Source organism: Cucurbita maxima, unplaced genomic scaffold (genome assembly GCF_002738345.1).
Source record: "Cucurbita maxima cultivar Rimu unplaced genomic scaffold, Cmax_1.0 Cma_Scf00018, whole genome shotgun sequence".
NCBI lineage: Eukaryota > Viridiplantae > Streptophyta > Magnoliopsida > Cucurbitales > Cucurbitaceae > Cucurbita > Cucurbita maxima.
The window spans coordinates 2,394,408-2,409,527 of NW_019272034.1; the positions used below are offsets into that span (position 1 = coordinate 2,394,408).

General features: G+C 37.5%; 2 protein-coding genes and 1 long non-coding RNA gene across 5 annotated transcripts in view; 2 read left to right on the plus strand and 1 right to left on the minus strand.

Annotated features, from left to right (window-relative positions):
- Positions 1-3,223: 3,223 nt before the first annotated feature.
- Positions 3,224-7,080, minus strand: LOC111493181. Its single transcript, XR_002719970.1, has 3 exons — positions 6,995-7,080; positions 5,869-5,872; positions 3,224-3,237 (listed from the first exon to the last, which is right to left on the minus strand). It is a non-coding gene; the product is annotated as an uncharacterized LOC111493181 (long non-coding RNA).
- LOC111493176 (probable apyrase 6) lies at positions 7,055-12,987 on the plus strand. Its single transcript, XM_023142819.1, has 8 exons — positions 7,055-7,685; positions 7,814-7,926; positions 8,536-8,643; positions 11,014-11,053; positions 11,246-11,434; positions 11,540-11,637; positions 12,150-12,346; positions 12,419-12,987. The coding sequence occupies exons 1-8, from the start codon at positions 7,088-7,090 to the stop codon at positions 12,693-12,695; spliced, it is 1,620 nt and encodes a 539-aa protein (XP_022998587.1). The 5' UTR covers positions 7,055-7,087; the 3' UTR covers positions 12,696-12,987.
- Positions 12,988-13,859: 872 nt separating this feature from the next.
- The window catches only part of LOC111492629, a 4,697-nt gene continuing 3,436 nt past the window's right edge, over positions 13,860-15,120 (plus strand). Inside the window, exons 1-2 of one of the 3 annotated variants that reach the window (XM_023142003.1) lie at positions 13,860-14,020; positions 14,154-14,521. In XM_023142003.1, coding sequence (XP_022997771.1) covers positions 14,231-14,521 — 291 coding nt within the window. In that variant the 5' untranslated portion in view covers positions 13,860-14,020; positions 14,154-14,230. Of the gene's footprint in view, positions 14,033-14,153; positions 14,522-15,120 lie in introns of all 3 variants that reach the window. The other 2 variants (XM_023142005.1, XM_023142004.1) reach the window with 2 other exon arrangements.

Consider the following 15,120-nt stretch of genomic DNA (forward strand, 5'->3'; position numbering starts at 1 on the left):
AACTTCATGACCAGTGTATCGAGTCTGCAACTGACTATGAAAAAAACGTTCAGGAAACTTTAGAGCAATGAAGGAAAAATATGCGAAAGTACAAATAAAAGATAAAATATGTCGACAATCTTCCATGACAACAAGCAGTTCTTCACGTTAGAGTTCATGCACGCTCTTAAAGTTGAGTATTGAAAATCACAATACAATACAATTCTCTGATTGACATAATGCTATATCACGAAGTTGTGATACAATCCTCATGCACACAGATAAATAATTGACATAAATGTCATAACATTCAGTCCAACATAATTTCGTGTACAGTGGATCAAGGTTGAAATTGATATTAAATTTAATATTCTATTTAAAATAAAACAATTAGATTTCAAAATAAAGTATTTCAACAAAAATAATATTTAGATTAAATTTTAGTTTTTTCAAATAATCTTGAGAATTAAATTAAAAAAAAAAAAAGTGAAAGTTAAAAAGACAAGGAAAAAAAGAACATTCCAAGGAACACGAATCCCTATACACAAACCAAAAATAAATAAATAAATTATAAAAATAACGACAAAAGAGGCAGATGTCTGGCTGTCTCGGATTTAAAAACAAATTTGGATTTTGAAAATTTAATAACTATTTGGTTTTTTATTTAAATAATTTTATTTTCTCATCATTTTTTATACTAAATTTACCTTTATATTTTTTTTAAAGGAAAATATTTATTATCAGATTTTCATAATATTTAAAAATAAGCGAATTATGTTTTGGGGTATCGTAAGGCTAATCATGTTGTCTAAAGCTTAACTTGGAACACGAGTAATTCTCTTAGTTCGAAGAAGCAACCCGCTTACTCGAAATCTGTCCCTTCAGTTGTTATAGTCCTGGTTTAGGAATACCATAAATCCAATTATGTTGTCCAAGTCTTAACTTGAAACAAGAGTATCTTAGTTCGAAGAAGCAACTCGCTCACTCGAAATATGTCCCTACAGTTTTTGTAGTCTCGTTTTAGGGATATCATACGGTCAATTATGTTATCCAAAACTTAACTTGAAACACGAGTAAGACTTAAGTTTGCAGTGGAGGAGGAGGTCCATGTGATGTGAGAGTTTCATGCGCATTCACAATAACAGAAAATGAAGCTGCCATCGGGAGAGGAAGCCTGGCGTTTGTGTGTACCACCAAAGGTATAATGTCATAGCAAGTGGTTCAAGGAGGCGTGTAAGTAGCTCGCCACCACACTAGGCTAAATGCTAAATGGGGCCTGGTCCAATGGCTAGAGCACCGTGAAACCAGTGGTTTTAAGAGTGTGCCTTTGAGAGTTGGGTGGCATGAGCATGTCTTCACTCATTGCAACACTCAGAACAAGTTGTGAAGCGTTTAATAGATATTAACGAATGAAACTGTATTAACCCAAGTGTTACAAGTTCACCACTAGTAGATATTCTCTTCTTTTGACTTTTCTTTCGAGCTTTCTCTTAAGTTTTTTAAAACGTGTCTGTTAGAGAGAAGTTTCTAGACCTTAATGTTTCGTTCTCCTCTCGAACTGATACGGGATCTTGTAATCCACCCCCCTTCGAGGCCCAACGTCTTCGCTTCACTCGTTCCCTTCTCCAATCGATGTGAGGCTCCTCAATCCATCCCCTTTAGGGCCCAGCCTCCTCGCTCACACATCGTCCGATGTCCGACTCTAATACCATTTGTAAGAGCCCAAACTCACCACTAATAGATATTGTCCTCTTTGCGCTTTCCATGCAGGCTTCCTCTCAAGGTTGTTAAAACGCGCTGTTAGGGACATGTTTTCACACCCTTATAAATAATGTTTTGTTCTCACAAAAATGGATGTCATCGACATGGTTTAGCTATGGAACTAAATCCTAGAGCACAGGCAAAATCCCATTATAGTTACAACATGACTAAAAAGGCATGAAAGGGGAGGTGTGCTAGATCTAAAAATCACTCGAGATGAATATAGAGTTTTGAACGCACACTAGAGCCTAACTTAGACCATATTCATGCTCGAGGTAGTTTAGAAGGATGGTTAAGATGTGGGTTTGATGCAAGCTAGGAGATCACTTTAAGCCTAACAGATCATAAGACAGACAGGATAAGAGTAATTAGGCCGAAGTGTTCTAAAAAAACACAAAATCTGACAGGAACATGCATCTGTCTCCAACATATTTTGAAGACATTCCCTTTGCAGCTCCCACTTTTGTCTGTCTCTTGGGCCATTATGATGGGATGGGATAAAACAGAGCCTAATTTGTTATAAGATAATGAAGCTAAAAGAAACACGAAAAGAGAAGGATTCAATGATCTGTGACCAAAAAACTAACATATCAGCTCATGCCGACTACTTTCCTAAACTTTTCTTTTGTGATCGGGATCACAAGTCACAGTCATTCCACTTTGACCCTTTCCTTTACATAGGATAGGGAGCCCCTAAATCCATATCCCCGTCTTTCTCGACCTTACATTCGGATTCTTGACAGAGTTTTAAAAAACTTAAAAAATTTCAAAATTTCGATTAAGAATTCGAAGAAAAGTTTTTGAGTGGGGAGAGAATAATGTAATGATGGAGATTATGATTAGTTGTGGGAGGAACCAAGAAAAGAAGGTTAGAAACCCCATATGGACAGAAATGCAGACCAGAAAGCAACATCTCATTTTACTTCTTTTGCTTTTGATTGGAGAATGAAAAAGCAAAGCAGAAGAGAGAATATTTTAACAAAAACGACACCATAAGTTTAATATCAATATCAATATCAACATCAACCTCAACAGCCAATCCAAAATGCTACTCGCTACTCGCTACTCGCTTCAACATCGACTAATCAGACATGGTTTGGAGGCAGCCACTATGACCACTAAACTTTAAATAAACATGGAAATTTTTGCTTTGGAATGTTTTATCCTGCACGTGGTGTCGACCACTACAAGCGTTCTAGTTAACTAAACTAAACTAAAATACAAAACGAAAAGATTGTTCTAAGTTCTAACATTAACAGAAGGCACAGAGTACAAAGAAACATAAATGAATTGGCAACTCAAAGGAATAATTTATAGCGAAAAAGAAAAGCATAAAGAAATTTCATTAAACAAACAATTAACTTGTTTTTATTGCATAGGGAAGAGAGCTTGGAATTCAAAAGTGGAACTACGGAAGGAGATCTTAAAATGACCAAAAGCAAGCGTTTTGATTCTTTTGGTAACTATTCTTTTGGGGGCTCAACTGTTCTCTTCTTCCTTTTCTTCTTTGGCTCTGTTGTGTATCTGTATTATGATAATGCTACCTCTAGTTTTATGGTTGGCCCATTTCTACTTCATTCCAAAACAAAACAGATATCAATAATACCCTTTTCTTAATAGCAAAGGAAGCTAAAATATCAAGAACAGGTTCTATTATCTCATCTAATGGGTTGAAATAGTTACAGTGTTTAAGATTCCTAGTGGGTCAAGAAGATGTATTCATGGATGGTGTGTTTATGAACGAGGGCGCCATGATTAGGCCCCCTACTCAAAAAGTTATATGCTATTTAAGCTGTTGTGTTGCCTTATGCTTGTATGCCATATAACATTGCTTTCAAAATCTCTGTCTCTGTTTTCTAAACCTTCTTCTCAAATCGAGGCTAGAGGCTTGAGTATACGTTGCCGGAATATAGGCGACGCAAATACAAATTGGCTTGACTCACTTGGTGTTAGGAAGCGAGTGCGGTACAATTACAAAGTCTGGTGCTAAGAACAGTGCGATTGTGACAAGTGGTATCAGAACAAGAAGTGTGGTATTTGACATTTTGGATAGAGATATGAAGAAATAAAATAAGGAAAAAGATGCTTCGCTTCTCGGAGGCATTGTTCTAACGAACGCCTTTATTCATCCTTATAAGATTCTTCTATAACAGCCTTAGATTTGCAGGGTTATGATTTGAATGAATCTAAATTTGGTCTAGACGTTTTCATGGCCCGATTTTGCTTTATGCTTTAAAGCGACTTCCAAAACCAATGAGAGATAAATAACAGTCTTCTTGTGTGTCTACTACAGGAATCAATCTCTCTCCTTTTGCTTCATTGTAGAAGCCATGGTTTTTAGTATACACAGAGTACTTCTTGTCCTTCTCATGTGTGTTGTGGCACTTTTAGCAGTTAAACCAGAGCAGGCTTGTGCTTTGAGAAGCATGGACCTTGCTCTGAGACCAAGCCGCCACATTCTTGAAGATCCAAGGGTGGAGGAAATGAAGTCGAAAAGGAATTCACGACCACGAAACAAGTTCGATCCGAATAGATCGAGCAAAAGACGGGTTCGACGAGGATCGGATCCTATCCACAACAGGTCTTAGTTCATTTCTTTTATTTGCTGAAGAAGGTTCAGGCCACTCCACAAGAATCTGGTTTCATCCATGGTTGGTTGGTTTAATCCTTAACGTCCCGTTTGATAACCATTCTATTTTTAGTTTTATGTTTTGGAAAACTACGTTGGTTTGTCCACCATTTTCTTCGAGTTCGAAGTAAAATTTCAAAAACAAAAATTACTTTCTTTTAGTTGCCCAAAACAAAGACATGCATAAGAGAAAGTAGTGATTGTAAGCTTAATTTTCAAAAACGACAAAAACGACAAAAACTAAAAATAAAATGGTTATCGAACGGGTCCTTATGTTTCTGTTTAAGAGTTTTTATTCTTCTATGTATAGTGAAGCTTACTAGAGGAAGTTCTCCACAATCATCTTCATACTGAAACTAGAAGTGCAGTAACAAAATTAGCAGTAAAAAGATCATAGAGATGAATGATTCTGCACTTGACAAGAACAGTCGAGTTACTCGACGAGGTTTCGATAATTTTCTTTGAAGAGGGGATGATTTTGAATCAGCTAGCTCTAAACAAAGTTTCTTTTTCTCCTTCTAAACTTAGCTAATACTCTACATGTTCATCCAAAGTTATCTCCTCTCGTCCCCAGAAACTGCTTAGTTTCACTCAAATCCGGGCACAGTAAAAAATTGCCATCTCCTCATTGTGGCCTTGCCTTTTGCTATGTATCTTTAGTTATGAATTGTGGGTTTCAAAGCTTGAGATGAACAAAAATGTGTAATGGTTAAAGCATTTTGTTGCTATGAGACACTGAACAAGAGTCTCTTCTTTGCTGCTTGTGTTAACAAAAACAAAAATCTTGCCTATCGTAATCATGGTTGACTGAGTTTTGAATGTTTTTTATTCGATGTAAGTGTAGAGAAATGCAACAATGGTGCTCGAAGGTAAAAAGAGGCATATGTGAGATCCCATATTGGTTAGAGAGGGGAACGAAGCATTCCTTATAAGTGTGTGGAAAAAACCTCTTCCTAGTAAACACGTTTTAAAACTGTGAGACTGACGGCGATACATAACAGGCCAAAGCGGACAATATTTACTAGCGGTGGGTTTGGACTATTACAAATAGTATCAGAGCCATACACCAAGTGGTGCGCTAGCAAGGACGCTCGCCCCCAAGGTAGGTAGATTGTGAGATCCTACGTTAGTTAGGGGAGAGAAATGAAACATTCGGAAGTGAAAATCTCTTCCTGGTAGAGGTGCGTTTTAAAACCGTGAGGCTAACGGCAATATAAAATTGGTCAATATCTACTAACGGTGGGCTTGGATTTGAAAGGTTACCATTCCGAGTTATCTGGCTGAAACTTGGGGATTTGGAAAAGTTACCAAATTCAAGTGAAGAAATAGAATTAAAACCTCAAGAACAGATATCAAAACCACAAGAACAGATATCAAAACCTCAAGAACAGCAACACAATTGAGAATACTGGTAGTAACAGATAGCATTTCGTACCTGAAACTCTCTACCATCGATATCAATTAATGAGTTGTTATCCCACATGCATAGGCATATGAACTTCGCTTTCAGGATTGCTCCAGAATCAGCTTTTCTTAATCAATATCAGACATTAATCTATTTGCCCATCAAAACATTCACAATATACTCTTAAATTAACAAAATCAAGCTCAAAAAACAAGCTAATCGCTCTTATTCCAAGAGTTATCAGCATGTCCCCATGAGTAGCAGCAACAACGACGCCCTTTATCCAGCAGTAATCGTGTTCTTCATGGTGTTCATCGCTCGATCCACAAGCCCAATGAACAAGAGCTGCTTCGCTTTGAGTCCACCACAATTTATGAGCTCATATTTGAACACCCACAACTCGAACAATCCCCGTTTTGTTTTCCCATAATCTGTAAAGCTCAGATCGCAAAGCTCCGAGCATTTTCACTGATTGAAGCTATAATGCAAAAGTTTGGAGTCGAGGCTATTTGGATTCTCCTGATTTGAGTGCTTCGTTAGGATGAACAAATTCCAAAATTCTTAACGTTCTAAGCATTATGATACTTAAATTATTTCACACTCGTAAATTCCACCGATTAATGTTTCTATATAAATCCTAATAATGACGTGTTAAATTCAAATAAATAAAAATTTTATTGATTGAATTGGTTCAGTATTTTTTTAAAATAAGATCTCTTAAAAATAATATATTATAATTTTTTTAAAAATATATTATAACTTTCTTAAATTATAATATATTTTTTTAGTTGGATGTATATACATTTATTTTATTTTATTTAATTATTTTTAAAAATAATTTTACAAACTAATATTTAAAAAAAAAATTATGATTATAGATGGATTTTTGCCAAATCTTCAGACATTTTTTTTCAACCTTTTCAATCTTTTTCTGTCGGCCAGTTTTGGTAGCCGTCGGCTAAGAACCACCGCCGGAGAAGTGAGAATACTTTGACACCGATTGCGGAGTGTTGAATATATATACTATTAGTATATTTTCAATTTGTTTAATTTAATTAGATTTGAATAAAGAGATCTTGTTCTTCGTCTCCGACACAGAGCATCGCCGGAGAAGAGAGCAAGACCGAGACAGAAAGGGCGATAATTTCCAGCGATTGCCCTCTCCGTCTCGATCGATCTTAATAATCACAATAGTTATAATAATATTCTTTTTACTTTACTCTTCGTCTTCGTCTTCTATTTCCACTTTTTAATTTTAATGTCTTTGTGATGTACTTCGTTTCAATTATCCTCGCCTTAATCCCTAGTCTTTGATGCGACGATTGAATGCCCGTAAAAGGGACGTTTCTAAGATTTCCAATATGGATCCCGCCAAGCTGCACGTTAGACCTAGCAGCCGAGCCAATTTGTTCGCCAGGAACAACCCTAAGAACTCTTCCAAATCCAAATGGTGGGTTTCTATTTCAGCCCTACTTGCGTTCGCTCTGTTGCTCTGTTATGTATTCGTTTTTACAAGGAATTTGCGGAGCTCTTTGAAGAGAAGATATGGAATCGTTATCGATGGAGGTAGCACAGGGACTAGAATCCATGTGTTTGGGTATAGAGTGGAGGGTGGATATGGGGTTTTTGATTTTGGGGAAGAGGGATTGGCGTCGTTGAAGGTGAATCCAGGGCTATCGGCGTATGCCGAAGATCCAGACGGTGCTGGGAAGTCTTTGATGGAGCTTTTGGACTATGGGAAGAGTCAGATTCCGAGGGATCAATGGGAAGTTACTGAAGTTCGGTTAATGGCGACGGCGGGGCTAAGAATGCTGGAAGTCGATGTACAGAACCAGATATTGGATTCTTGCCGGAGCGTACTGTGGTCTTCGGGATTTAAGTTCCGGGACGAGTGGGCGTCGGTCATTACAGGTATGAACTTCTCTTCTCAGCCTGTGCATTGATGTTGTTGATGTGTTATTTCAGAGATATCAGTTCTAGCTGCTGAATTCGTTTAAAATAGATATCAACTAATGTGATGTGAGCAATGGCTGTGTTAGGCTCTGATGAAGGGACTTATGCGTGGGTTGCTGCTAACTACGCGCTTGGCACTCTTGGAGGTGATCCCCTTGAGACAACTGGAATTATTGAACTTGGTGGAGCTTCTGCTCAGGTTTGCATTGATCTTCTTTTGCTCTTAATCAGATATAGTTTATATGTCGATGGTGTTCCAGGCCAAACGTAAAAGTATGTCGTTGTTCTTTTCGCGGTGACAGATATAAGTCTAAACTAAATCCAGCTTTCTTAAAGCATTAGAACTACAAAGCTAAACGGAAATTATATTTTAACATCTGCACCAAAGGAAGGATGCTGAAATTTTGTTGTTCTTGATATGATTTCTTTTAATAAAAAAATTTAACAATCACACAAAGCCTTGGTGTTCTTGATATATTAATATGATCAAGAAAAATAAGGCTAGTGGCTCTTGAAATGACGGTGTGATTAAGTACAGAAAAAGATAAAATCCTATTGAATGAAGCTGAAAGATATGCAGGAAAAAGTTAAAAGTAGCCTCGAACAGAAAACGAACAGTTAAAAGGCTCTATTAAACAACCGTTTCGTTTGTTTTATCTCCATTTCTCTGCAATGAATTTCATCGAGATATTTGAATTCTTAGCCGAATTCCAAAACGAAAACAAGTTTTTGAAAACTATTTATTTAGTTTTTACGAAACTTAGAAGTAAATAACAAAACAAGGGATATCTGATTTTCTCTGTTTCAGGTTACTTTTGTTTCAAGTGAACCAATACCTCCTGAATTCTCACGTACAGTTAAATTTGGCAATATGACTTATAGTCTATACGCTCACAGCTTTCTACAATTTGGGCAGGTAAATCCTTCTTTTCATGAGCTATATTTTCTCTTGAAGTTGAGTAGCACAAATAAAATTTGGAATTCGTAATTGTGATGTCCCACATTGGTTGGGAGGAGAACAAACCACCATTTATTAGGGTGTGGAAACCTTCCCTTAGCAGACGCGTTTTAAAGCCTGAGAGAAAGCCCGAAAGGGAAAGCCCAAAGAGAACAATATCTGCTAGCGGCGGATCTGGGCCGTTACAAATGGTATCAGAGCCAGACATTGGACGATGTGTCAGCCTTCTCGCTGTTCTCCGAAGGGGGATAGACACAAGGCGGTGTGCCAGTAAGGACGTTGGCCCCAAAAGGGGGTAGATTTGGGGGCGGTCTCACATCGATTGGAGGAAGGAAAGAGGACCAACGAGGACGCTGGGTCCCGAAGGGGGGTGGATTGTGATGTCCCACATTGGTTGGGGGAGGAGAACAAACCACCATTTATAAAAGTGTGGAAACCTTCCCCTAGTAGACGCGTTTTAAAGCTTTGAGGGAAAGCCCAAAGAGGACAATATCTGCTAGCGGTGGATCTAGGCCGTTACAGTAATACTACGAAACCTTCTGTAATTATCAGATGTTGGTCGTCCTTCTTTTTGCTTATTTTGCTCTATTTCGACTCTTCTTCTAAATTGTTTGCCAATAGCTGATTTTTCTAAGCCAACAGAGATTTCTGTTTTCTTTTTTCTACAAACAACCAAAACTGCAGGTAGCCTTAATTCTTGGTTTCTGGTAAAAAGTCATATTTGATGTAGTTTTTATTTAGTTAAAATTTCGTTGATGATGTTTCTGTATGGTTCTTGAATAGATCTTTCCACAGTGCTTTAGCAGCCAATATTTGTACTTTTATCCATCTTACTAGAAGTTATACTTTCCCGACGATTAAACGTAAAATCGTTTAGAGGGAGTATGGAGCCAATAGCTTTGTGATCTTTCTAAGTTAAAAAAATCCCTTAAGTTTGAGGAGCATGGCTCATTATCTTTTTCGCACTCTCTCATTAGTGTTCATCTTTTGGGAGAATAAGATCTGAACTACTCATTGCAATACTCTTAGAGAGCAGAAATTCCTTCAACATTGGTCACTATGATAGTAGTTTAGCTTATGAAATTGAGAAAGGACGTACAAGAGAGAACCTCGTAGCTTTTGGTGACCGAATTTTGTTATTCAGTCAAAGAGGGTACAAAATAAGCTACCTTGGAGTAGTAAGTGATGAACCCTGTAATCCATTTTGGTGTCCTAGGGTGGGTCTCTCCATCAAAATCTGAGTCACAGATGTCTAGCAAATATGAAGAAAATATTAGTCACTGAGTGGAAAAGGCGACTCAGCGAGCAAATATCCTCCCAAGCCGAGTGTGATACTGTTGCAAAGTTGTTGAGCAAGGAGAGGCTGTAACAAGCGGAACGAAAATTTGAAGATTTAGAATGTTACACATTTTGGAAATAGCAGACCACAGACTATGGCAGCTACCTCTTATGACCTTTTGAGTATCCTGCTTGGATGCTTCACTCTTTCTTGCAATTATGGAATGCTAAATTGAAGATCCTTCTTTGGGATTTGCCTCAAATGTACGGCAAGCAAGTTTCTTTGCCATTTTGTAGTGCATTTTGTTGGTTCGAAGTAAGAGGTTGCGGGATGAGGTGTACTTACCCCTTCCGACTTATTTATGAAATTTTAACTCAGCGGGATGGTTAGTTGGTTGAAGAGGCTAACTCGGAGACTAATAGCTTATTGACACACTATCTCTCTGAGTGCCTCCTCAAGGACAAGGTGAAAAATTTAGGTGGACGGTACTGATAAGAATACAGCCAAGAGTATGGACTAGTTAGGTCATTTGGTAATACTGACAATCTATATATCTGTTAGAAGGTCGGGTTATATATGGGTAGAGTAAGCTGAGGGGCTCAGTCAATGCATATAGACAAGATATTCTCTAGTAGAGGGAGAACCAGGCTTCTCAAATGTTTGAATAGCTTGAAATGCTTTGATATTGCAACATGGAATACTGCCAGTTTGTTATTTTTTCTTTATCAATGGCCTATTCAGGGCACTTAAGAAATTGCATAGGTCTGGACTGACCACATCGCTCTCCTGCAAGTGGTTCTGTACGATGACAACCATTTTTAAGAGTTATAAAATCACTTCTTTTCCCCAAGGTTTGTTTCTGATTAAGGTTCTGGTTGTTTAATTTTCCATCTTTTTTGTATTTTCATCTTGAATGTGAAGTGCTTTTCTGTTCTAAATTTTGTTTAATGTATAACTTCTGCCATGCTTTGAGAGCTTCACTTCTGTTCAACTTTCTTAATTCAAAATGCTTTAAACTCTTCAGAGTTGTGATTAGCCTTGTTTTGCAGAACGCTGCTCATGACTCCTTAAGAGAAGCACTCATTTCAGGTAAATGTGCACGTCTTTTCTTTTATATAAATTACCTACATTTGAAGAAATTATTTATTTGATACTTCTGTAACATACGATGACCAAGGGATCGAGAACGCCCTTGGAAGGCCCTTGTCTGAAGGGTGCAGAGCATTCAACTTCATTTGCTTTCGACTGTTCTCGAGGTTTAATTCTCAATGGTTCATGCAGCTAAAACTCATCAAAATGAACTGTCTGTGGATCCTTGTACCCCCAATGGGTACTCTCATCTTACTGAGCCTGAAAAACTATCTCCAGACCCTATGGTGGAAAGAAAAAGGTATCTATCAACTTTCCATTCCAAGGGAAACTTCTCTGAGTGCAGATCTGTTGCCTTAAAGCTGCTGCAGAAAGGAAAAGGTTGTACAAATCTTCATATGGTTTTGACTCTCTGATACCGATCTGATTGCTGATCCTAAAAGTGCATAACACTTCCCCTTCTTTTCTCAACCTTCTCCCCTGCAGAGAAATGCACCAATGCAAATTGCTATGTAGGATCCATTTTCACACCAAAACTTCGAGGGAAGTTTTTGGCTACGGAGAATTTCTTTTATACGTCAAAAGTAAGCTTTTCTTCCCTTTTTACAAATTTACACTTTGATTATGCTTCCTCACTCTCTTCATTGCGTTCATTAATATTGTTTAGTATGTTTCTGATTGTGAGATCCCATATCGGTTGGAGAGGGGAACGAAACATCCTCTAGCATACTCGTTTTAAAACCATGAGGCTGACGGCGATACGTAATGGGTCAAAGCGGACAATATTTACTAACAGTGACTTGGAGTGTTACAAATGATATCAGAGTCAGACACTGAGTGGTGTGCCAGCGAGGACGCTGGGCCCTCAAGAGGGGTGGATTGTGAGATCCCACGTCGGTTGGAAAGGAGAACAAAACATTTCTTATAAGGGTGTGGAAACCTCTCCCTAACAAACGCGTTTTAGAACCGTGAGGCCGATGGAGATATGTAACGGGCCAAAACATACAATATTGATCTCTCTTCTTCCTGATGAGGTGCACATGTGGTCTTATCATTGGTGTTTTATATGGACCTTCATGAATTCTTTTTTTGTTAGTTCTTTGGTCTTGGACCTAGAGCTTTTCTTTCAGATCTGATGGCGGCTGGACAGGAGTTCTGCAGTGATGACTGGTTGAAGTTGAAAAAAAGACACAAGCTACTCAATGAAGAAGATTTGCTACGCTATTGCTTCTCATCAGCATATATCGTCGCCCTACTTCACGACAGCCTTGGATTTAGATTAGATGATCAGAGGTACACTGCATATCTGATGCTAGTTACAACTATTTGATGTTTCTTACAGCTTCATAACTCTTTTGTGATTAGCATCACTGCTGCTACTCAAGTGCAAAACATTCCACTCGATTGGGCATTGGGAGCTTTCATCCTGCAAAGCACAGCTGCAATAGAATCAGAACCAGAGCAATGGGATTGGATTGCAGCACTCTTCGCCTGTGAGTCACCCTCTATGATCTTGCTAATTGGTATATCAATTGTGTTGTTCATAGCATGGTATGTATTGAAGTGGAGGAAACCTGAGTTAAAGACGATATACGATCTAGAGAAAGGACGATACATAGTGACCCGTGTGAGTAAATGCTGATAAACAACTAGTTTACTAGTAACTTGCCTGGATGGTTTCAATAATTTTTACACAATTCAGCCTAAATATAGTTTCCCATAGACCAATCTGTGAGTCCAAGATGTTGTTTGAGATTTGTATATTCCCTGATTTTCATTCACATCTCACGTAGATTGCCACTGTTCTAGAAAAATCATCCATTTTAGCATAGGAAGAACAGATCGCTGTCGTCGCCATCGAGTCAGAGTGTCAGTGTGTTCCCCTTACTTTATAAGATGATGTTTTGATTTATTATGACTGATTTCATGACGAACTTAGATGTGCTTTTTGTGTCTTAAATTATCGTTTAAATTAAATAATTATCAAACGAGCTACGTGGTGTACAAATAAAGTTTTAAAACAAAATGAAAATTTATAAAATGGGTTACTTTCTTTGTTTGGAAAGGAAGGCACATTGAACGTGATACTGTGATATTCGACTATTTTATATTTGTCTAGTTGAGTTACTTTTGAAGTTATTGTTTGTGACTAAATAAACAACAATAATTTAATGTCGAGATTAAATTTATAATTTGTATAAAAATGTCTCGTTTTTATACATGGAACAAAAGAAAATGAAATCCTTTTTAGTAAGCTTAGATCGTTGGTTCAAATGTTGATTACGAGCTTGTTTGGAAGGTTTACTACAAGCCAGGCTGCAACCATTTTATGCACCCAAACACGTAAGCCTGCCACAGTACTGACCATCCGTTCTTCAATCTCAATAAGGGGAAAAAAATGTGTTACTCAAGGATGCCCCTAATTTAATGTTTTTTTTTTTAATTTAATTTGTTTTTTTAATAATTAAATGTTTATTTAAGAAAAAACATATTTTACAAACTGCCCCTTATAACAATCTAACTTGTCAACCAAGCAAGTTGTTGGGCATTGACTAAATATAATTATTTTTATTTAATAGAAAATCCATGGAGTTAGAACAGGAAAAAAAAAACAGATAAAATATAATAAAAATGTCTATTTTCAGCTCCATTTAATTAATGATTTAATTAAATGGGAGAGAAATTTTCATTCAATTTCGGATGGGTCACTGTGGAGCCCCGACCCAACGGGTTAAATGGACACGGGATGGAATGTGAATTTACGAAAATACCCTTGAGACCGTTGGATTGGATTGGACGTAAAGACGTGGAGGTTTCGAGCGAAGAAAACTCCGCCTATATATATCGAACCAGGTCCACCCTCCTCCAGATTCCTTCTTATTTTAGTCTTTGGCGGAATCAATCTTCTATTTTTTATTTTCTACGCTCTCCAAAAACTTCTACATTCCGCACCTAACGCGCTTTCTCTTCTTCTTCCAGGTTTGTTTTTTTTTTTTTTTTCCCTTTTTTTCTTCAATGTTATCATCGCAATCTACGATATTCATGTTTGATCTCTTCAATTTTTGTTTTTCTTTATGTAATTAATCGAATTGTCTTTGTAGGGTTTCTTTTTGTTCTTCAAATTCGCCGTCTGAGTTGGATTTTGGGGGTTTAGAGGTTTATGCGGTTTTGAGGACAATGGGCGACCATCTCGTCCTGTATGTTGATCATTTGATTCGACCGGTTGCTCCTGTTCAATCTGTGGCCGAGCCGGTTGACCCTGTTCCTTCTGCACCGCGTGAAGGTGTAGTTGACTCGGCTGCGGCTGGTCCTTCGTGTTCGACTGCAACTGCGGATCATCCGACGGTGGAGCAGGATGCACCTAATGAGGAGGAGCCTCTGATTCAGGTAGCAGAGTGCCGCATTTGTCAGGAAGAAGACGGTATCAATAATTTAGAAACTCCCTGCGCATGTAGTGGTAGTCTTAAGGTAATTGACGCCTTGACCCCCTCTTCCTTTATTAATGTGCTCAAGACTTTTTATTTGCGTTGTATATGTGTTTGCTGTTGCTGCTGAATTGGATGAGAGATCCGTCTGAATTTTTTAGTGTCTTGTCGAGAATTGTCGAGAATTCATTAGTTTTATTCACAGCTTGGTTAATTTTATATTTTTCTATAATTTTTTCCTCGATGCTTTGTTTTTTACTTTTTAAAATTCATCTCCTATCCAATAGCCTGGTGATAAAAGAACACTTCTTTTGCCTCAACTTTTTTGTTTGTGTCAATTTGTACGTTCGACGGGAAACTTTATGGACTGGTATGTGGTGCATCTGAGTTATAATGTGGCTTGATAAAACTTGACAAGAAGCATGACCACCATGCATGGTGTCAGTGATCTTGAACTCTAATGTTTTTTTTTTTTCAGAATGTAACTAAAGTAGGTTAGGCTATTTGAATTGACCAATATGAACCCATGTGGTAAAACTTACGAAGTTAATGGTTTATTAACCTTTTGCACGTTTCTGATTAATGGTTTTTTTTTTTTTTTTTTTTTTTTTTTTTTTTTTTTTTTTTTTTTTTTTTTTTTTT